Raw genomic sequence first — 23,867 nt, forward strand, 5'->3', positions numbered from 1 at the left:
TCATCTTTCAGGGCATATTGGCAAGCATCAGTTACAACCAAAAATAATAACTGTCAAATTTTGTAAAAAGTACAATCTAGGCCATGTATGCTGTCATTTTGTTTGCTTTGAGACAGGGTCTCACACTGTCACTCAGGCTGGAGTGTAGTGGCTCGATCTTGGCTCACTGCAACCTCCGCTTCCTGGGCTCAAGTGATTCTACAGCATCAGCCTCCTGAATAGCTGGGATTACAGGCATGCATCACCACACCTAGCTAATTTTTTTGTATTTTATTTGTAGAGATGGGGTTTCGCTGTGTTGCCCAGGCTGGTCTCAAACTGCTGAGCTCAAAGCGATCTGCCCGCCTTGGCCTCCCAAAGTGCTGGGATTATAAGCATGAGCCACCTTTTCCGGCCCCCCATTACTTTCTTTTTTAAGTAAATACTATATTCTTCACAGTCTCTATCCTGTGCATACCAATTCTTAGCTTCAATTATACGTTTTTACATGTGTTATGATACCTTTAGAGTGGAAATCTAGTGTATCCATTGAAATTCATTGAGCACTGAGCGAAGTGCTGTGAGAGTTCAGGTGTGGATACTTTCAAGGGCGTATGACCTATTAGGAGAATTAAGACCTGTATAAATAACAATAAAACACAGTAGAAAGCAGTTATTGCCTGAATGGAGATATTGAACTTGCATCATTTTGAGGTGAGAGAAACTGTTTCTAGATGTGGTATCAGGAGTGCATGAATAGTAAACATGGAAAACATTTGATCTGCTCTTATTTTATTGAACCAACAAAACATTAATCTGCTCTGCCCTCATCTCTGCCAGACCATTATCACTCACTATCCCTCAGAGGCATGCAACCTTATCACCCACCCCACCTTGTCAATGACACCTACCTACCGCCTACACATAATTCTAGAGGGATACTTCCAAAACATTTCTGTGCTAGAACCTGAAGACATATCCAGTTATTCATAAACTTTTTCATTCCAGTCTAGCCCACTTTCCTACTGTTACACTTCTCCCAGGAAGATACTAGTACTCTCTTTTCTGTCTTTACCCTTTTCCTCCTGCTGGAGTAGTGTCTTGCTTAATGGAAAGAAAGGGTACATGTTTGGTGAACAATTGTTTTGGAGTGGGAAGTGTACATAGATAGTCTTATTCAGGTAAGGATGTCTATTCAACCCCTATGTAAACCATTTAATTCTTAATCAGTTTATTATCTTAAATTTTTGCCATTTATTATAATAAAAGAGTGTTATGATAACATTGCCTTCATTGTCATGTAGCTCTCATTAATCCCCTTTATTAGTTATTCTCAAAATATTCTTTTGATACTATGGCAGTGATTATCTAGATCTAATGTTTAAAAGTCTTGGTGAAGATAATGAAATAATCCTGTAAAAATACTGTTAACTGAAATAGGATCTGTACTTGGTCTGATCCATGTTCAAGTTAATCCACTACAGATGCTCCTTGACTTGTGATGAGGCCACATCCCAATAAACGCATCATAAGTGGAAAAACTTCTTATGTACAGAATGCTTTGGCTGGGTGTGGTGGCTTACACTTGTAATCGCAGCACTTTGGGAAGCCAAGGCAGGAGGATCGCCTGAGCCCAGGAGTTTGAGACCAGACTGGGCAACATGGTGAGACCTTGTCTCTACAAAAAATTTTTTACAAAATTAGCCAGGCATTGTGGTGCATGCCTATAGCCCTAGCTACTCAGTAGGCTGATGTAGGAGGATCGCTTGAGCCCAGAAGGTTGAGGCTACAGTGAGCTGTGATCATGCCACTGCACTCCAGCCTAGGTGACAGAGTGAGACCCTGTCTCAAAAAAAGCCTTTACTACACCCAACTTACCACACATCCTAGCTTAGCCTAGCCTCCTTTAAACATGCTCAGAATACTTACATTAGCTTATAATTGGGCAAAATCATATAACAAAGCCTATTTTATAGTAAGGTGTTGAATATCTCGTGTAATTTATTGAATACTGTAGTGAAAGTCAAAACCAGAATGATTTTATGGGTATTCAAAGTATGGTTTCTCCTGAACGCATATGGCTTTCACACTATCGTAAAGTCAAAAAATTGAAGTCAAACCACTGTAAGTTGGTGACCATCTATTCTCTCACTGATAACACGGAATATTTTGTGAGAGTATATGTTAACTTCTGGTAGCTTTAAAAGATTATGCTAATGTCCTACTTTCTTCTTAAAGTTATATGTTCACAAATTTGTGTAAAATGTGAAACTATATTTTGTTAGCCTACTATTTAGTTCAGTAAGTCCTTATTATCCCGGGATGATAGATCACTATTTAAAATGGGAACCAAAATTTCATAGTAAATAAAAGTTTATATTGGGACTTTAAGTGGGTAAAATGAAAATAAAATTATGAAAATAAGTTTATAGTTAACACAATTTAGGTTATAATAGCAACTAATATGCTATTTCAAGAAACAATCAAGTGTTAACCTTTTTGGGAGGAGGAGCAGTTTTTACAGTAAAATTGTAGGCTAAGCCAATGAATAGCTTCTACAGTAAAAAGGGTCATTAAGAGATATACAAAAAGCTTTGTCAGTTTTCTTTCTTTTTTTCTTTTTTGTTCCTGTCTATGTGTTTTCTTCTTTTTTAGGAGTGTGTGTGTGTGTGTGTGTGTGAGAGAGAGAGAGAGAGAGAGAGAGAGAGAGAGAGACAGAGACAGAGACAGAGACAGAGACAGGGTCTTGCTCTGTATCCCAGGATAGAGTGCAGTAGCATGTTCATGGCTCAATGCAGCCTTGAACTCGTGGGCTCAGGCAGTCTTCCTGCCTCAGCCTCCCAAAGTAGCTGGGACTACAGGTGTACACCATCACTCCCAGCTAATTTTTTCATTTTTTGTAGAGATGAGGTCTCACTGTGTTGCTCAGGCTGGTCTTGAACTCCTGGGCTCAAGAGACCCTCCTGTCTCAGCCTCCCAAAGTGCTGGGATTACAGGCATGAGCCACCAAGCCTTGCCTTTTTGAGGTTTTTATTCTCTAGTTATTAGCAGATATAATTCTATCAGATAATTTATCAGTGTCTTTGCCTGTGGTTCTCCCTTAAAAGACTTTAACACCCTGACTTGGGGATATAGACTCCTGTTAAAAGGAAAGAATGTTTGAGTGATGACAAATTTTTGTCTGAGCTTACTTCATTAGTTAAGTTTTTCTTATTTTGATGACTTCTGCTTGTTGACACTTCATCATAAATTGAGGGTCTCCGATAATGAGGTGTTATTTATTTATTTATTTTTTTTGAGAGGGAGTCTCACTCTGTCACCCAGGCTAGAGTGCAGTGGCACCATGTCGGCTCACTGCAACCTCCGTCTTCTGGGTTCAAGCAATTCTCCTGCCTCAGCCTCCCAAGTAGCTGGGATTACAGGTGCCTCCTGCCATGCCCAGCTAATTTTTAAAATATTTTTAGTAGAGATGGGGTTTCACTGTGTTTGTCAGGCTGGTCTCTAACTCCTGACCTCAGGTGGTCCACCCGCCTCAGCCTCCCAAAATATTGGGATTACAGGCATGAGCCACCACACCTGGCCCAGAGGAGTTCTTTAAGATACTCTAAATGATGGTATTACAAGTTTGGCTATTAAGTTCCCACAGAGAACTTTATCTAGTAAACATCTGACCAACCAGATGTCTCCATTGTATTATTAGATTGGTGCAAAAGTAATTGTGGTATTTGCCATTGCACCAACCTAATAGTTCTGCTCATTATTTGGATTTTCTGAGAAGGGAAAAAATGAACATAGACCATAAAGATAATAGAGATTATTTAATTAAAAGGCACTTTTCAGACTATGTATAAATTATAAATTTAGCCCAATTCTTCTGTCCTTCCTATGACTCCCGTCTTCTACAATCATGTTCAGATGATGTATCATTATTGTATTGTCATTCTCATGCATATACAAGTACAAGTGTCTGCTGTCCTCTATTTATTAAATAACCCAAGAGCGCTGATTCAGATTACATAGCTTTGGACCAGCAAGAATTCAAAATATTGTCTGTCCAACCTTTACTTTAGGAAAACCTATTTTATAAAATTTATTTTTGATATACATTTGGACCTTCTTTTTGCTTCCTTAAAATTTTCCCGTCTTTTATTAAATGTAAAGTGATGGGGTGAAGAGAGATCCTCTCTACTTGTCACTGGGCCTCTGTGCATGGTAAGGAGGCTGACTCTAGGGAGCTGTACAGTAGTCTACATTTAAGATGAAACTTAGGTTGTGTCTCTGCTTTTATATAAAATAAAATTGCTTGCATTTCAGATTCTGCTGCTTAATGTTTTCTATAGAGACCTATTTCCCTCTTGGAATGGACACATTCTTCTTAATTATTAGAAAACATTTAGTTGATCACCTGTTCCGTCTTCTAATTTATTTTATTCTTCTTTTTACCCAGACACTAGAAAGTTCTCTACTGATCTCTGGATCAGGAGTACTCTGGTCTCTTATTTTATATAATGGTACAAAACCAGAGTCCATAATCTGGAGTCCTTAAATTCATGAGCCTGATTTCTGTGTGAAAGAGGCTTTGAAACAAAAAGTCCAACCCTTGATTAAACAAATAATTTAACTCAACTTGAGCATTCTGGCTAGTCACGATTTCACTACACGTCCTTTTCATGTTCAACATGGATCTCTTTCAAACTTCAGGGATTCTTTTAGGGTTTGTTGATCATTTTGTGTCTTCTGTGATTTAATAAATTTCTCCTTACTGTGCTTTTACTGTTCTTCATCTCTAAAGATTGGAGGGTCCACATCTTTCTTTGTGTATGTAGCAGTAGCACTAGCATTCAGACTTTCTCAGCCACATTGTCTGTTTGTTGATGTCCCTTCTTTACTAAGAGCAACCAGACTCAAATATGGTATCCCCGTGGTTTTGATCAAGAATGGGTTGATTTTTCTTTATCAGTTTATCTGTTTAACGGTCCATTTGGGGCAGGGGGCTCTTTGGCTATACAAAAATGTCAGGTTTGTGATTTCACAAAGTAGGTTACAGCTATTCCTGGATTTCCTTTCTAAGCCCACAGTTCTTTAAAAATAGATATACAATAGAGTTTCTGCTCATCTTTAGATTTTTCTCTTTTCATTACTTATCTTTGAATCTCCTTTGCTCCTATGATCTTTCTTCTTAAGAATTGTTCTCTTTTACTTTAGCAAATCGCTCTTGATTTTTAGGTGTGTTACCTCGCCTTACTGGTAAATTTAGAAGTAGGACAGTTTTTTGTTTTTACTTAACATCCTTTTCCACCCTGCCATTTTGTCCTCACTCAGTAGGGTTTCTATATATCTGCACATAACTTTGTCAGAGTTGATCCTGTGTTAAGCTAAACTCCCTCAGCGGTAACTGATGATAAGGTGGGTCAGCATACACATAAACAGGTATTACATAGAAGTATGGACTCAGGAGGAATCCTTCCAAATAATCTAGTGTAACTCAGCCCCAGTATACAGATGATGGACCTCAGGCCCGAAGTTGCATAGCTTGTTTGTGAATAATTGCAGCTAAAATGCTGACCCAGGATCTTCATTGAGTGTTTCTTCCACCCATACTATGCTGCCTTGCCATTCAGCTAAACAGTAGCATAGTTAGACCTGAACCTGGGTACTGTGACTCACTTTCCAAAACTTACTGTGTTGTACTATACCACCTTTGTCCCTGTATTCTACTCAGACTATGAGGTAGAATGTGACTCTCAGCTCACACACCCTGAGAAAGTTATCCTTCCTAGACTTGGTTTCTTCATTTGTAAACTGGAGTCCAGCCTTGATAAAGAATCCTAGCCTAGACAAACAATCCACGGGGATTATTCCAACTAGATGGCAGTGATTTTTGTGCTCATTTCAGTGGGCTCTGCTACCATCTTTTGAAAATGCCTTACTGAATGCTTTTTTAAGGCATTTTGTAATGCCTTAGAAAGTGCTTTGCTACTTTGTGTACCTCTGAGAAGAGAAGCTTGTGTAACTGGAATGTGCCTGCCTTCCCCTCCCCCCCCCACCATCATCTGATAATTTAGTTGCACAATTTTCATCATAAAGTGCAGGGCAGGCCAAGAACCTTCAAAGTACTTAGAAAAACAAAATTATAGGATGTACCCAGTACTGAAGAGTGCCCATTTTGCTTGAACTTAGGGAATTAGCTCCACTTCTTGCCTATTCCCATTCTTTGCAATCTTAGTGCTCAAGTGTTTACCTCACCTTTTAATACTATTACTGGAATAAAGTAGAGAAGCCTTTCTTTCCTAAAACAGCTGCTCAAATGAGGTTGTTTGGACACTACATTCTAGGTAATTTTGTGTGCTTCTTTTTGATGATTCATTATCTTCTCTAACCATTGTTAGGTGGAGTCAATACAGATTCGAATAATGTATGTATAACAAAGCACCCAAGTTCCATGAGGTTTAGGCTCGTAATCAGTAAGGTTTTATGAAAAGAAATAATAGATTATTAGATTTCAAAAAGGCAATAGGATTTTTGAGAGATGGAGGCACATATTTGTTTCTTTTACTGATGAAAAGTTAAGTGGCTTGCCTAAAGTTGCATGGTGTTACTGTTAGTTGATTAAAAGGCTGAGTCCAGAATCTAGGTCTCCCTAGTCCTAGTCCACTGTTTTTCTACTAAAACCATTCTGATGCAGCCATTCTGAAGAGGATTTATTCATTAGCAAAGTCAAACTGCCACAAGTTGGTAACAAATATGATGTTACCAGTACCAAGAATTCACCAAGCATGTGATTAAGGATGATCCACCAGCTGTATTTATTTAGTGACTTTGTGGCAACATTTATTTGTACCCAGCTCCAGCATAGCTTCTGGATGCTCTGAATGGTTTTATTTCTATTTATGTGTTTGTGTGCATGTCTGGGTGTGTGTTCTTGACCCTGAGCACTGTCAGTGTTCTGTATCCTCCATTGTTTCTAATCACATACTGTAGAAGACACCTAGGGACAGAGGTGAATAGGGGAAAAAAATTCAGTTTCTTACTGCCTGATAAGTCGTGCTTGAAATTGGCAGTGCTGTAAGAAAACTGAGAGGGCAAAGTGCCTATTGTTTGCCCTCCCTTGCTGTGGCTGAAGTGAGGAAGAGCTAGTCATGTATAAGCAGAGTTTTCTTATGGCCCCAGGTGAAACATTCATGTAGGAAGAATGTATCGATCACCTCTTTTTATGTCAGGTACAGTCCTGGTGTATATTGCTGAACAGAAGAACTGAGTCCTGTCCTCCTTGAGCTCTTGATTTAGCAGGGGTGGCTGCATAGATTGTATACCACTAAGCAAACAAATATATCAAGAAAAATGGTGAGAAGTTCTGTGAAAAAAAGGCCAGAACTGTGACAAGGAATAATGAGGATGGGGGCCTTCTTTCTTTAGTGGTCTGGGAAGGCTCTGGAGGAGTGACATTTAAACTAAAACCTGAAGGAGCGAGCCCTATCAAGAGCCTAGGTAGTAGACTGAGCATTGAGCATTGTAGGCAGAGGGAGCAACTCTGAAGGCCATTAAAGTGGAAAAATAAAGTTTGGGGCTATTTTGGGAACTGAAAAATGGAGGTGAGGGAAGGGGAGAGAGACATGAGATGGGGATGGAAAGGCAGGCAAGGACCAGGTCATCAGTAATTAGTAGACTTGTCTCTTGTTAAATTAGTCCCTTGTTAGATAATTTGTTTCTTATTTGAGATTAGTATGTTATTCTGTCTCTTAAAGATAGATGGATTTTAGTTTGATTATCCCAATCGTGAGTAACTCAGAGGGACTATCAGAGAAGCATGTTCCCGATCTTGCTTCTTTAGGAAACTGCTGGTGTTCCCTGGGCTTCAGCAGCTGCAACTACCTTAGCATTCTAATGGTCACAGAACACCACTGCTCTGGCTCAGCCCCAACTTGGAGAACACCTGGACCTTTGTCCCCTCCCAATCCTCCAATCGACTTTGGAATATCTGTGATTGCATCTCAGACATTCCCCCACTGCTGGGTGGCATCCACTGTCATGCTCTTTCCCTTGTAAGTACCCAGTTCCCTGTTGAACACCTTGGTGTGAGCCAAGTAATTCACTGCTTATGCCACAGTTGGCCTTTCCTACTGCTGGTTCGTGTCTTCTCATAGGCAGTATCTCTCTTGATCCTAATCTGTGTTCCAGAGTTCTCCAATAGCTTTCTGGCTAAAGTAGAATACTTCACTTATGTAATCAGTTCACAAGGGAGTGTTGACTCTATGCTTCCAGTTTGTTATGGATACTTGGGTGCTACAAAGCCCTTGCTTTTATATTAGTCCCTTTTCTTTAAACTCAGTTTGAGTGGAGGTTGGGAAAGGGGGCTGGGATAGAAAATAATCTGAGGAAACACTCCTGGCTCTGCATTTAGAATCTTCCCTCTCCCTTTGGCGTCCATTTAGCCTTTTTCCTCCTGCATGCCTTGCTTAGAGAGCCTTTTTTCTAGAGAGTGTATTTATTAGACTTCCATGCCCCTATCTTCACACTCCATTTTCTTCCTTCTCACACTGAAAGACAGGTCTGAGCCTGAGGGTCACACAGCTCTCCAGCTGGGATTCTGGCCCTTACCCAAAAGCCTGTGGCCACATGTGTTTTCGAATTCATAATTTTTTGATTTTAGAATGGACATGGGGCATGTTATAATACATAGCACCCAGTAATTAAGTAGTATTTCTATAGTGTAACATATGAATGTTCATATTGGATGGGATAAACAAAGACTGTAAGTATTCTCATGTCAATTAAGGTGTTACCTCTCAGAGAATTTGCCCCAAACTTAGAAAAAGCTTTCAGTTTTTAGACTGTGTTTTGGATTTTGGAATTGTAGATGAGGGATTATGATCCTGTATCCTGGTACATGTATACAAAAACATGGTAGTTAGGATTTCCAGGCTAAATCTAAAGGTATAATAAAAACTCATTTAAATAGAAATATTTTCATCACTCTCCTGCCAATTAATCCATTAGAGTTAATACAACTTCTGTCCTTCCTCCATGACCAGAGAGGTTATCATGAATGAAGTTGATGGTATGGAAGAGGATCTATTGGTTCAGCATAAATTCTCCGTCCCAGAACAGGTACACCATCTGGGATGGACAGATGGACATGCCACAGGGTGGACAGCAGGAACCTACAGCAGCTGCTGTTCAGAGAGAAGATTAGATATTCTCAGAATTCCCTGCAACTTGGCTGTGACTTGCATTGTAGATACTTGGCGCATGACCTCTGCTCCCTGAGGTAACTCATGCAGCCTGAGGAATAAAATACTCTTTTAGGCCAAAGCTTCAGACCATCCTTAAAAACATCAACTACTACAGATGCTGGCCGCATAGAGGTCTCTCTGCACACTGACACTTTGGATTCCTTATGGCCCTTTTAATCTTTCTTTCCTAGTATAGAGTGTTAGAGTTCAAATGACAATGGATGCATATCTTCTATCTATAAGTGTGTTTTTACACATACAGTGTAGTAAAAGGAGCATAAAAATATATAAGCAGAAAATCAAGTTTGTGCTGATCAAGTAAACCATTTCTTCTATTATTCTTGATCCTTTCAACCAGAAAACATGTTATTTAATATTTCATTCTGGGACTTCTAATGCAGAAGTACTCAAAGTGGAAGGTGAAATTGGGATGTTTTCAGTGTTCTTGGAATTCTTTGAATAGTAGTTTGAAAGTTTTCATTTTACTCTCTTCACCATTTTTTACGTTCTAGAAAATGAAGAAGTCAAGGAAACGACTTTACGAGAGCTTAAAATGCTTCGGACTCTCAAGCAGGAAAACATTGTGGAGCTGAAGGAAGCATTTCGTCGGAGGGGAAAGTTGTACTTGGTGTTTGAGTATGTTGAAAAAGTAAGTCATTAATTGCGAATGTGCAGATTTGCCTGATTCTTTTATTTAAGGCTGTTTCTGACATTAAGAAAGTACTGTTATCTAATATTGCTTATCAATGTACTCATAATCTGAGGACTTTAAAAATAAAACTGTTCATAATTATTAGAAGTTCTGATATATATTTAAGAATTTTGTACAATTAAACTGTGAGAGATGATCATAAGTTTAAAAAAAAATACTGATTTGGCTTCCGAAGTCTTAAACTCTGTGTTCAACAAGTAATTTTTAGGCTTGATTTAATTAAGTGTAAACAAGGCCTCTGAAGGAGACAGTGGTAAACTGACAGTAATGATACCATCATCACAGGCTGGAAGAGGCTGTGTAAGATACCACACTGAATGAGACCCAGGCTGGGGGATGAGTGGGCCCAGGAAGCAGCTTTTGTGAACTGCCAGTGCTTTGGCTTTATCTGAGGCTAGGAGCTGTGCCAGGAGGCCCTAGGTGAGGCTTGAAATGGTAGATGAGACCATGAGTCAGGAATTGCAAGAATGGGAAAAAGAAAGAAAAGCACACACTGTTTGAGCTATCTGTGCACTTGCCTTAGCGTGCCTTGAAAAATGGTCACCTTGTTAGTGACAATTTTAATAACACGACCTAAGGGCAAATATGTGTTACAGTAGTCAATAATATGTGCCTAGAAATTTCTTGGAGAGGGTCCTGGTACAGTGGCTCACACCTTTAATCCCAGCACTTTGGGAGGCTGAGGCAGGTGGATCGCTTGAGCCTCAGGAGTTCAAGAATAGCCTGAGCAAGATAGTGAAACCCTGTCTCTGAAAAAAAAAGAGAGAGAGAGAAATTTCTTGGGGAGCAGCTGACCTACAGCAGTTATTATGGTCAAGAATTTAAACAGATAAACACTTTAACAATTGTAGAAGAAACTAGAGCCAGGCAAACCTTTTAGCAGGTTTCCTTGGTGAGTAAATAGGTGGCTCCTACCAATTCCTATGCTACTGTCCAAAGAAGGTTGAAGCCGGAGAGGTTTATGTTTGCTGCAGATCTATACCCAGGTGCTTGCTATACCATAAATGACAGAGCATCAACATTGTCATAACCAAATGGAAAGTAGTATTACCAAGGTAACTGACTAGTAATGTGGCTTTGAATGCATTCAGCCTTTACAAGTTATTTTTTGAAATAAAAAAAAAATACATGTAATAATTTCATTACTAGAAAAACTGGGAAGATGCTAGAAGGTTCTTTGTAGTTTTAAACCACTGCTGTATGTTCCTTTTCCAGAATCTGTTTTAAGGTTCTTTCTGTGTGTCAATTTATACATTCCTCTAAGGTACCTTCCGTACCAAAATAAAACTAAAAGTTTGTTTTTAAAAGAAAGTTCTATTTAAAAAAAGAATTGCTATATTAGAATTCCAGGGGAAACCAGATGTCCTTTATTTTAAAAAATTGTTTTTAGAGATGGGGGTCTCATTATGTTGCCTAGGCTGGAGTGTAGTGGCTATTTGCAGGTATGATTATAGCACACTGCAGCCTCAAACTCCTGGGCTCAAGCAAATCTCCCACCTCAGCCTCCTGAGTTGCTAGGACTGCAGGTGTGCACCACCATGCCTGGCTGCTCTTTCTTTTTTCATTATCACAAATAATCATGCAGTTTACAGTTTTCACTACCAAGTAAGAAAATTTTGACATCTATTTTAGTTTATCTTTTTTATTTCTATTCTCATGGTGGTTGTTCATTAATAATAATAATTTAGTATAACAAATGGAGAAGTCACCTCTGTGTATCTGTTTCCTCACTGGGAGAGGCAATTTTGTGTGTCTGCAATCTCCCTGCTGGTAAATGGCTGAGCTGCTGCTAGAACTGTCTATCTGTCTGACAGTCAGGCCTAAGATTCTTCCTCCGACCCTGTGGTTCTTAGGTAGAACATGTCTGTCATACTTGCCACATAAGTGTCAGTGCCTTATAATTAACAGTAAGTCTCAGGAGAGCAAGGAGAAAGTGCTCTTTAAGGGGTAAGGGGCTGGTAACAGAGACCCAGGATTACAGAGGCGCTTAAACCTCTGTAATCCTGGGTCTCTGTGTATACTACCCTCACTTACAAATACAAAGGTAGGGCAGTACAGGACTAGTGTGGCAGCTCTGCTGCACCACACTGAGGTGTGACCCTTGTCCTAAAGGTCAGGATAGAGTTCCAGCTGTCACATCCCCTTGGCCAGGACATAGTTTCATGACCACGCTAGCTGCAAGGCAGAAGGGAAATGTACTCTTTGTTCTGGGCAGCTAGGCCTCCACTTGAAAATTATGTTCCTGAGGAGTAAGGGAAGACTGGTTGCTGGAGGACAATATCTGCCACTTAGGAATTTATAATGGAATATGAAACAAGAGATACAATTTGTTTTCTATATTACAAAGCCTTCCTATTCCACCTATGCATTTGGGACCGCCTATAAATTTGTTAGTTGAAAAAGGGAATTCAAATGGAGAAGCAAAAAATGATGCATACATACTTAAAATGTTTAATTGGAAATATAAATACTGTATGTATTCATTTACCACACTATAAAGGTAGGGTCAAGGGCTTTTGCATATTGCTCTTCTGAAGTTCTGATTGGTCTTTTTTACATACATCATACCTGTAATGCATCTTTAATGTAAAGCAGTTGCTCAAAAATATCTGCAAAGCAATCTCCATGCAGAATCCTTCAGTGGACATGCTTGTTCCCACCAGCACCCATCCCTTGCCAGTGTTTTGTAGTTGTCTCATATTTGATTAGATGGCAACAAGTTTAGTGGCTTCTCCTTTATTAAGCCTCTGTAAAGTGTTCAACTTTGTTTTCTTATCAACAACAACTCATTTTTATTTTTATTTTTTTTATTTTTTGAGACGGAGTTTCGCTCTTGTTACCCAGGCTGGAGTGCAATGGAGCGATCTCGGCTCACCGCAACCTCTGCCTCCTGGGTTCAGGCAATTCTCCTGCCTCAGCCTCCTGAGTAGCTGGGATTACAGGCACACGCCACCATGCCCAGCTAATTTTTGTATTTTTAGTAGAGATGGGGTTTCACCATGTTGACCAGGATGGTCTCGATCTCTTGACCTCGTGATCCACCTGCCTCGGCCTCCCAAAGTGCTGGGATTACAGGCTTGAGCCACCACGCCCGGCCAACAACTCTTTTTTAAACAAAAACATTATTTCATTGGTTTATATGGTATTTAATTATATTAAAATAATAAGTGCATCTATTGTAAATAGGCATGAGAGTAAATACAACTAAGTCTTTATAGATAATACAACTTGAATGGTGGGAACAAAATTGTGAGGCCAAATTAGAGCAATGAATTTCGAACTTTTTGATCTTATGGCCCCTTCACACTCCGAAAATTATTGGGAACCCTAAGAGCTTTTTATTTATTGTATTTTATCTATTAGTGTTTCTCATATTGGTCATGACTGAGCAATATAAAAATATTAGTTCATTTAAAAAAATAACAATAAACGTATTGCCTGTTAACATAGATAAGTTTGTATGTCAGTTATTCTTTAAAGTGAAAAATGGCATTCCACATAAAGCAGCTCATTCAGCTTGCATCTCAATCTTTCAAGTGCTTTTCCTCAGGGCAACCATTGTACAGATGGCGCATGTACACCAGGAGGGCTTTATGTGCAGTCTGCCATTTTATGCAGATTCCAAAAAAAGACACGTACTCAAGAATTGAAATTTAGTCAAAGTAATATTTTGTACTGCTTCATCAAGGATGTCCTTAACTAAAACTTCTGTTTTCTTTTTTAGAGGCAAGGTTTAATTGGATTAAAGAATCCAATGCCTTGATTCATGTTGAGGTGCCAGCAGTTTACCCATTGTTGCTCTGTACCATCAGTGTAAATGCCAACACAGTGAAAAAGGCAAATGTCATAGTCTATCTTATGATTATAGCTTTGACTTCATGGGCCCTCCGCAAGGTCTGAGATCCCACAGATCCACAGGTCACACTTTGAGAACTGCCGTCCTAGATGGTTGTCTACATACAATAAGCTACGTTTGTGCCATGGGCCTTGTACTTTACAGTGGGAAAGGAGAATGTTTTGTTAATCTGGAAATTCAGTAGAGACTGGCTAAGTGGAGTTTCCACATAATAAAAAATTTTGCGTTAGTTTTGTTTATAATGGTCTCTGACTCCAAATTAAGGTTTTGAGTATTGAATTTTATGGGGCCTGTGACTTTTTATTTCAACAGTATTTTCTGGTGGCCTGTTTGAATTTTTGTACTAAATGTATTTTAATTTTAGAGATTTTTTTTCCTTTTATGAATATTGCCCAGATCTTCCAGCAGTATTTTCAAAGCCAGATTTTTATCACAAGGTTCTATTGCAGAGATGTAGCACACTGTGTAAAAATGATTCTTTCCCCACTTTATATATTACAGTGTCATATTTCTACGTTGTATTGCTTTTCTCTTCAAATTATTCTAAAATAATGCCTGAAAACCTTAAAGGAGAGTGGAAAGTATACAGGGTTATTATTTGGGGTAGCATTAGGAAATAGTAGAAGTGGAATTTCTCATAAAAGGAAGCCCCAATTTTAATCCTGATTCAGCATGAAAAAGTTATATATAGAAAGCAAAACAATAAAAAAAATACATGCTCTGTATTGGATGAATTATTCTAGATGCTTTATAAAATTGTTAATGCATGATTTATGGGCCTACCCAATTTGGGAAATTAATGACTCTGTTTAATTTTTAGAATATGCTCGAATTGCTGGAAGAAATGCCCAATGGAGTTCCACCTGAGAAAGTGAAAAGCTACATCTATCAGCTAATCAAGGCTATTCACTGGTGCCATAAGAATGATATTGTCCATAGAGGTGAGTATGAGATTTTTTAAAATGGAAAATATTAAAACATCAAATAAAGTTGAGTATTTCAGACATTACTATCTTAAAGAATATTTTCATAAGCATTGACATTGCCATTTAAATTAAATATATTTTGAAAGTACAAGATATGAGAAGTCATTTGCTCTCCGAATCTCCTTTTCTGTCACCAAAAGAATTGATTACAAATTTATTTCGATATTGTGGTGAGATCTTTACAGTTGCATAACTATTATAGATCCATTCCCAACTGTAGAAATGTCTAGTGATATAAGAGAACTCAATAAGTGTGAACTTTGAAACTTTCTTGGGTAGAGGAGAAGAGCAAAATGTTGATCTCTATAGCCTTAATCCTGCACATTGACCAGGTAATGTGAAACAACTCCAAATCAGGCTTCATATAGGTGGTTCCTAAGTTCACTGGCTCCTATTGGTATTCATGTCTCATTCCTTCTTACACCAACAATCTCCAGTATGTATCTTCACGTCCTAATTTTCCCTACACGTTAGTGAAAAGTGCCCATTGTCTGCATTTGCAGGCATGATCACCCTGCAAAAAGGTCATAATTATACTCCCATAAACTGTTTTGTCCTTTACTGCCATGAAGTGGGTGGTTTATAGCAATGAATGGGAAATTACTTGCTCAGCATCATCTTTGACTCTATACCTATTATCTTCTGATAATCTCTCTTGCATTGCAGAGTTTTACAGTAGTGGGACACAAACTGATACAACAGTGACCCTAAATATTTATCAAAAAATATTGCAGTATCTACTTTTTGTCTTTGAATTAGCAGATAAAAGAATGCTCTATTTTAATTTACCTATACATAAACACACAAGGATATCACTTTAAAAATAGGCTCACTTGTTAGAATAGTTTAAAGATCATAGGAAGAATGCTAACATCTGTTATTCCTAGAAACAGTTTATATTTCTCTTGTATTTGACTCTCATAGCAGTTACCTTATCAAGGTTGTTGGTAGCATAGGTAGATCTCCACATCAGCTGGACATCTAGTGTTTAGGGTAATGATTCTAGTAACCGTCTATAATGTAGTTTGAGGATATTAATGAGGATCCAAATTAGGTGCATTTCCATCATGATGCATCATTTGGTTACGTGCATAGTGAATCAGTGGTTGCGAATTAATGGTAGAAACCATGATTTGAAATCTACAGATTTTACTACCTGTGCCCTTTCTCCATTTACACTTCTACCATATGACATAGATGATGGATATTCTACTCTAAAAATAAAATTGTGAGATGCCTCCCAAGGAGAGAATTCAACTGTATTTTCTGTGAATTTCTACTTAACTCCTACCATATCTTCAAAACATGGAAAAAATTAGAAATCTTAATTTGACTCATCCAGTATGGCTTCAGCATTAGACATTGATAATTGTGAACCATGTGGAAAAGCTAAAGAGATGTAAATATAGAAATTATGTAAGAAGAATGTAACAGAAAGCATATCTTGTATTTTTTCTCCAGTAAATATAATGCTAGCTATTTATTCTCATTTTAAAGTATCTTGTGAGTGTAAATATTTTCTATCTCCAAAAATTGGTATTATTAGTATTTTATGAAGTAATAATAGTTTTTTGAAATGTACTGGCCTAGATTTAATTATTCTTAAAATCCTTTCAGAGACCCAGTTAATCCTTTTAATAGTTAAAAAGGAAAAAATTATTTTTGAAATTGTGGCCTGCATGTTTCTGAAAAAGAAATTCATTGAAACTTTTATGTACTAGCGTAAAATGTGTTACTTTTCTTTTTGCTGTCACAGTTTTCTATTCAAATTACTCTAGATATTTCTAATTAGATGCTGTTGCAGTGATCTAACAGTGTCAATCAGGAGAACATAGAACGTTTTTACTAATTTTCTTTTTTTAATCTTGACACTCCAGATATAAAACCAGAAAATCTCTTAATCAGCCACAATGATGTCCTAAAACTGTGCGACTTTGGTAAGTTAAAAAGAAATTAAGTCCTGGTACTTAACAGAATTAATTTATTCTGTAACACATAGGTCGTTTTTAAAGGAATATTAAAAGTAATTAATATGTTTTGACTTAAATTGGTAGAGGAACATTCTTTTGAGTCATATGTTGAAAACTTGATTGCTGGAGGAGTACTGCTCTTTCTTTTCAGACTATTGTCTACTATTTTAAAAAAATTGTCATATGGTTTTTGTTTAATAAGAATTAGTTCAAAGCAAATACACACATAAGCCTAATACCTGATAACTTCACAAAATTTTTTTAATGTTGATAGTTGTTCCAGGTTTAATCATAAACACCAAAAGTATTCCTCTATAAATACATGTAAGTCTTTTGTATATGCAATAGTTATATATCTATAAAGTCAAAAGACATTTTTAGAGCATTTTGATTTGTTCCCTCTAAATGATCAGTGAATGGGATTAGGAAGGTATAGTATTTCAGCTCTTGATTGAATGTATAGGGAAATTTTTCTAGTTGTACTGTCTTCTAGTAGAAAATTGTCTATGTCTCCCATGTAGATAACTCTGTATTAATCTCAGTTAAACATTTAAATTAAAATAATTCAGAAAAAAATTTTAGATTGTATGTTAGGTTGGTTAGGTCATGGGTCACTTTTTAAAATTATAGTTTTGCCTAACCTGTATTCTGAAAAATAAACACTTGATTTTTTTAAATGTCTTTTTTCATATTTAATATTTAAATGTCAAATATTTAATAATTACACATTCATCTCCTATGCACTTTGTCCATTGTAGCAATTAGAAGCAATGTGTAGCTATTGTCACTTAATATTTTCAAAGGTTTTGAATATTATCAACCTGTTTGCCTGAGAAAAAATGTTTTATGGGAGCTAATTTTCTTCATACTTTATGATAAGGACTAGTATGTAAAAGAGTCTTGTTATATCCTAAATTTTTAAAGAATGTGCTTAGGATAAAGGAAATATTGAATACTAGATCTAAAAGATTTTGATTGTAGCATGTTTAGCATTTTCTTAGCATTATGATTTTCAGGAATAGCATCTGTTCTGATTTCCTGTCTGTAATTGTGATTACCACCCAGAACGGAGACTTAAGTTACTGAAAACATAAAGCAAGTTATAAATATAAAATACTGCCTATAGAATGGTTAGTAGTAGGAAAAGAGTACTCCTGGTCTGGCATTATTTCTCAGAGAAAAGACTGTTGTGAATGGTCAGGAAGTTCCTTCTGGCAGCAACACGTGGCATTCTGTGTCCCGTGTATCCCTAGCAAGGACTTCCTAATTGTTTCCCCTCCCAGAACAGGCAGCTCTTGGTCTGACTTGAAGAACCCCATTCAAAAATAGAAATATTTATTCAAAGCATGTCTTTTTTTTTTTTTTTTTTTGAGAGTTTTGCTCTTGTTACCCAGGCTGGAGTGCAATGGCGCGATCTCGGCTCACCGCAACCTCTGCCTCCTGGGTTCAGGCAATTCTCCTGCCTCAGCCTCCTGAGTAGCTGGGATTACAGGCACGTGCCACCATGCCCAGCTAATTTTTTGTATTTTTAGGAGAGACGGGGTTTCACCACGTTGACCAGGATGGTCTCGATCTCTTGACCTCGTGATCCACCTGCCTCGGCCTCCCAAAGTGCTGGGATGACAGGCGTGAGCCACCGCGCCCAGCCCTCAAAGCATGTCTTATGAAGAAACACTGATTATCTGAAGTTGGAGGTTTTGTCTTGTGCTGTGATTGTTTTTATTTATTGCTGTTCCATTTTAAGAAACACTATTTTCCATGTCTCAAAACTGATGTACACCTTTATTTTTACTCTTTTTAATGTTCTGATTTGCCGTAACTATTCACAGTGAACCTATGTTGTGTTTGGTGAGTTAGATGGATGGTTAACTTATCCTCCTGCCTTATTTTGTGGCTATGCAGTGGCCCTAAAACCTTTTGAAAGGGTGGGGGTAAAAGTTGTGATAGAGTCTGTAATTGGTGACTAAGATACCCCTAATATGCTCAGTCATTAGGAAATTATGCTAATTTTGGCCTGCTTTGTTTCCATCACTGTTTATGTAAGGGCCAGAACTGCTCAGCAACAATACATATGCAAATACTGTGTAAGTGCCACATAACAAAATTAATGACCATCTACAATATGCTAGTTTGACTTTGATTTCTAGCTTTTGTGGGGACTTCATTTTTTCCTAAGGTTTGGATTTATTGAGAGAGCATGGAGTGACTTTGAAAATACGGACTTCTTTAGCATAGTGAAGAGACTGGATTTGAAGTGAATACATTGTATGTCTTTCAATTGACATAGGAACACTCGACTAACTTTTTAAGATAAGGATATTATTAATAAATAGCCCATGCAAGAACAGTCATCACATTCTTTTGATATTGTTTAAAGTATTACTAGCACTGAAATATTTTGCCAACATGAATTATTATTTATTTTTCAAAGTTACAACTTTGGACTTTTCTATCTTTCAGGTTTTGCTCGTAATCTGTCGGAAGGCAATAATGCTAATTACACAGAGTACGTTGCCACCAGGTGGTATCGATCCCCAGAACTCTTACTTGGGTGAGTTACCGTCCCAAAATAGAATGACATCTCCACATCTGCTGATCCTATTGTCATTGGCTTTGAGATCATCTATGGAAAATAAACTTCAGTTAATTAAATGTGTCAGTTACATATTGAAGTATAACAAACTACCTAAAACTTAATGGTATGAAATAAGCACTATTTTGTTTGCTTACAATTCTGGGTGTGGGGGCATCAGCAGTTTGAGTTCAGTTTGGTGGTTCTTCTACTGGTCTCTCATGGAGTCACTCATGGAGGTATAGTCAGCTGGCAGGTCATCTAGGAGCTGGTTAGTTTAGGGGTCTCAGATGGATCAGAACATCTCTGATCCCTGGAGACTTATCCTCCAGTAGGCTAGTCCAAGTTTCTAAGTGTGATAGTTGGAGAATTCTGTGCTATAAGAGGGTGAGCCCCAAAGCAACAGTAGCTTTCAGGCCTTTTTTTGTATGGCTTTTGCCTCGTTGGCCAAAGCACGTTGCATGACCAACCCCTGATTGATGGTATGGAGAAATAAATTCCACCTCTCAATGAGACAAATGGCAGAGCATATTACAAAATGGCGTATGTATGGAAATGGAAAAAATTATTGTAGCCATCTTTGCTAATAAACTTCCACATGAAGAATGTGAATATCCACACAGTTTGACATTCTGTCTTACCTATTTGTTAATTTATTCATTCATCAAATACTTATCAAGTATCTCTTACATCCAGCCATTTTGCCAGGCACATGGAGTAAATATTGAACCAGACTGGGTACAGTGGCTCTTGCCTGTAATCCCAGCACTTTGGGAGGCCAAAGCTAGCGGATCTCTTGAGCTCAGGAGTTCAAGAGCAGCCCGGGCAACATGGTGAAACCCTGTCTCTCCAAAAAAATATAAAAATTAGACAGGCGTGGTGATGCCTGCTTGTAGTCCCATCTACCTGAGAGGATAAGGCAGGAGAATCACTTGAGTCCCAGAGGCAGAGGTTGCAGTGAGCTAATATCATACCACTGCACTCCAACCTGGGCATCAGAGTGAGACTCCATCACAAAAAAAAAAAAAAAAAAAAAAAAAAAAAAAAAAAAAACGAACCAATTGCCATTTTTGTTCTGAACAAGGTAAATCCTATTTAAAAACAAAACAAAAAACAAAAAAACGAACCAATTGCCATTTTTGTTCTGAACAATGTAAATCCTATTTGATGATAAATGGCTGTTCAAAATAGCACTACATTGACAATTTTATCAGTAACATCTCTGCATTCATTTCCTTTGTGCCTACCCTTTAACTTTCAATGCTGTTTCATTCATCTATTAGCACCAGAAAAAGGTCTTCTGATCAGGTTCTTTTCTTTTTAGTACATTTTAACTTTAAAGCCTAAGAAGGAGCCTGTAGTTCTCATTAATAATTCTCTACCTACCCTAGTTGTAGGATTATTTTCCCTAGATTATATTTCCTTCTTTGGGACCACCCAAGAACAGAGAAAGAAGTTATACTCCACAAATAAAATTAGATACAGTGATAGTGATGACAAGTGCACAAATTGTAGGTTTCATTTCTTTAGCCTTCCATACGTGTATCTGGGGGACATGAGGAATTTAATTTTTAAAAATGTTTTTTATGTAATAGTAATATAAGTTTCTGGATTTTTTTCTGAAGAGCATGATGACTGCATGTTTAAGTTACTCACTGGGGGTTTATTTTGATGTTAACTACTTATTTTCCACTATCTACCAACCATCTAGTAGTAATTCTTGATTCATTGCTGACCTAAAGCCTGTAAGAATCATTGACATCACTTTTTGAAAGCTTTACTATTTTTTTTTTAATCAAAAGCTTGCTTTATCCTGAGAAACAAATGATGCTTAGTCACTTTATTATATCTTCCATTGTGTGGGCAGAGTTTAGAATTTTTATGCTAATTTTTAATCTTAGAATTAGGATTGATTTTCTTTGTGTTTGTCTATATTTTTTCTGTGTACCTTTTGGACTCATTGGGATGCATAGTGCATTTTCTTTTGGGAAATTTGAATTTACTGGACACTTTACCAATAGAGAACTGATTATGAAGTAGATCATTCTTAGAACCCCATCTGAGGACTCAAATGTAGTAGAAGGGCTTGTTATAATACGGTGGTGTCTGTAACATGGCCCCAAGAAGTTTATCTTGAGGACAGCCTTATTGTGAATCTTCAGAGAGTATTTGCTGCCTAATAATACTTATAGAAAAACTAGAGTTATGTTTAGAGATGTGTGGTAGCTGCTGAAAGTACGGGGATAATGTAACTAAATTAGTGCTAAAATGAGCATTGCTAATTGATTATCAAGTACTAGTTGAAGACTGTATTAGTAAAAATCCCTTTGAAATCAGATATTTGGTTATACATTAAGAATTTAAATTTTATACATTCTCAAGGCTTTGTCCTTGACATTCAGAATCATTCCAGCTGCATAAATTATTCAAATCAGATGACAGAAGAGAAATAGCTTGTAGTGGGTATGTGGAAATTTTCCATAAGTTTCTCCATCTAGCACTATGGAACAAATTTTCTCTCTCTCAAACAGATAGAAAAGAAAGATCAATATCTTTCCCTGCCCAACAAACTTACCAAAAAGATCTAAGTGAAGTTTCTTTGTGTGGTTCTTAGGTTGATATAGGAAGGAAATGAATAAATGAAATATTGACTTACATTGCAATGATTTGTTATCCTAGAAATCTGTTCTGTGTAATGTTAACAGTCCTTTGATTTAAAAGTTTTGTTTCACTACTATATCATCTTGGCATTCCAGAATTTCATTCCATATTCTTTTTCAGATACTTTCTTTTGGCTTTCCCTTCTTAAAGCTTGGATTATTTATGTTTGAAACGTGTGTGAGCATGCGCGCTTTGTGTGTGTGTGTGTGTGTGTGTGTGTGTGTGTGTGTGTGTGTGTTGTGTGTGTGGTTTCTTAATTTGCTATAAATAATTTTAACACTCTAGGTACTGGGAAATAGATATAAAACTGTTTTGAGAGTACCTAGATTTTCGTATACAACCTCCATTTATCAATAACAGCAACACTCCTCTAAAGCCCTCTGGTAAACTCACACCCTAGAAGAAAGCTATAAACTCCTAAGTAAACTGGAAAATGTTTTGAGGGAAATAGCTACCATAAAGCTCTATATACATAGACTACACATATTATATTCAAATAAATAATATGGTAGACCGTAGCACAGTCTTAGCTATCAGAAACTGTGATGCTGAGTAATGGAAAGTTAAATAATATTGTTAAGAAAACACATAAGTCAGTCTATAGTAAATTTTAATAGACTAAACTCATAAAATGGATAAGATGTATCTTTTTGACATTTAGAGAGCTAAAGGACAATTATTTGTCTTAGAAAATACAATTCTTTGGAAGCATTTCATTCCCCTAGTGAGGTGTTACTTGCCAGACATGTATACTGTATTAGGGTTTATTAAGCCATTCACGTTTAAGAGATATATGTATATATATATATATACATATATTTATGTGAATACTTTTCAAATTAGTATATACTAAATTGTTATTAAATTGATGGCTTTATTAGCATAGGTTTATTCACCTGTGTTCTTATGATTTACTTTTCAGCCTTACCTTTTTTCACATGGAAGATTTTAATTGCATAAATATACAAGTTTGCTGCAAATTATAAATTTGTTTACAATAATTTGGAAATTATCAAGACATTGTATTTTTTCAGTTGCCAAAATAATCTCTTTCTTTATTTTTCAGCGCTCCCTATGGAAAGTCCGTAGACATGTGGTCGGTGGGCTGTATTCTTGGGGAGCTTAGCGATGGACAGCCTTTATTTCCTGGAGAAAGTGAAATTGACCAATTATTTACTATTCAGAAGGTGCTAGGACCACTTCCATCTGAGCAGATGAAGCTCTTCTACAGTAATCCTCGCTTCCATGGGCTCCGGGTAAGAAGTTTTGCTGAAACCCAAAATGGAATCAATACTGCAATATTTGAATAGAATTCAAATACCATTTGAAAAACAACAATGGAACGCTAAACTATCCCTTGAATGCTATTTCTTTTCCCATATGGTGTTTATAATCCCTACCATAATATTTTATTTCGAAATCTTTTATAGTATTTGTGAATTTAAAAAGTGGTTAGAATTCAAATTCTCATCTTTTTAAAATTTATAAGTTCCAGTTTTTCAAAATCTTTTTTAGTGTATACATTCTTACACTCTAAACTTTGATTATCTTAGACTGTTTCTTTTTTGTTGTTGTTGACAGTCTTTCTGTATTGCCCAGGCTGGAGTGCAGTGGCATGATCTTGGCTCACTGCAACCTCCACCTCCCGGGTTCAAGCAATTCTCCTGCCTCAGCCTCCCGAGTAGTTGGGACTACAGGTGTGTGCCACCACATCTGGCTAATTTTTTGTATTTTTAGTGGATACGGGGTTTCACCATGTTAGCCAGGATGGTCTCGATCTCCTGACCTTGTGATCTGCCCGCCTTGGCCTCCCAAAATGTTAGGATTACAGGTGTGAGCAGCCACACCCAGCCTAGACTGTTTCTTTATCCAAAATAGTAAGCATCCCCCAAATACAC

The 23,867-nt window shown here is 37.3% G+C and overlaps 1 protein-coding gene across 3 annotated transcripts in view; it reads left to right on the plus strand.

Moving 5' to 3' along the window:
• Positions 1–23,867, plus strand: part of CDKL5 (cyclin dependent kinase like 5) — a 197,470-nt gene that overhangs the window by 130,989 nt on the left and 42,614 nt on the right. For all 3 annotated transcript variants that reach the window (XM_074391867.1, XM_074391868.1, XM_010334894.2), the window contains exons 5-9: positions 9,725–9,861; positions 14,601–14,721; positions 16,644–16,703; positions 19,197–19,287; positions 23,036–23,225. In XM_074391867.1, coding sequence (XP_074247968.1) covers positions 9,725–9,861; positions 14,601–14,721; positions 16,644–16,703; positions 19,197–19,287; positions 23,036–23,225 — 599 coding nt within the window. The remainder of the gene's footprint in view (positions 1–9,724; positions 9,862–14,600; positions 14,722–16,643; positions 16,704–19,196; positions 19,288–23,035; positions 23,226–23,867) is intronic.

Source organism: Saimiri boliviensis, chromosome X (genome assembly GCF_048565385.1).
Source record: "Saimiri boliviensis isolate mSaiBol1 chromosome X, mSaiBol1.pri, whole genome shotgun sequence".
Lineage (NCBI taxonomy): Eukaryota > Metazoa > Chordata > Mammalia > Primates > Cebidae > Saimiri > Saimiri boliviensis.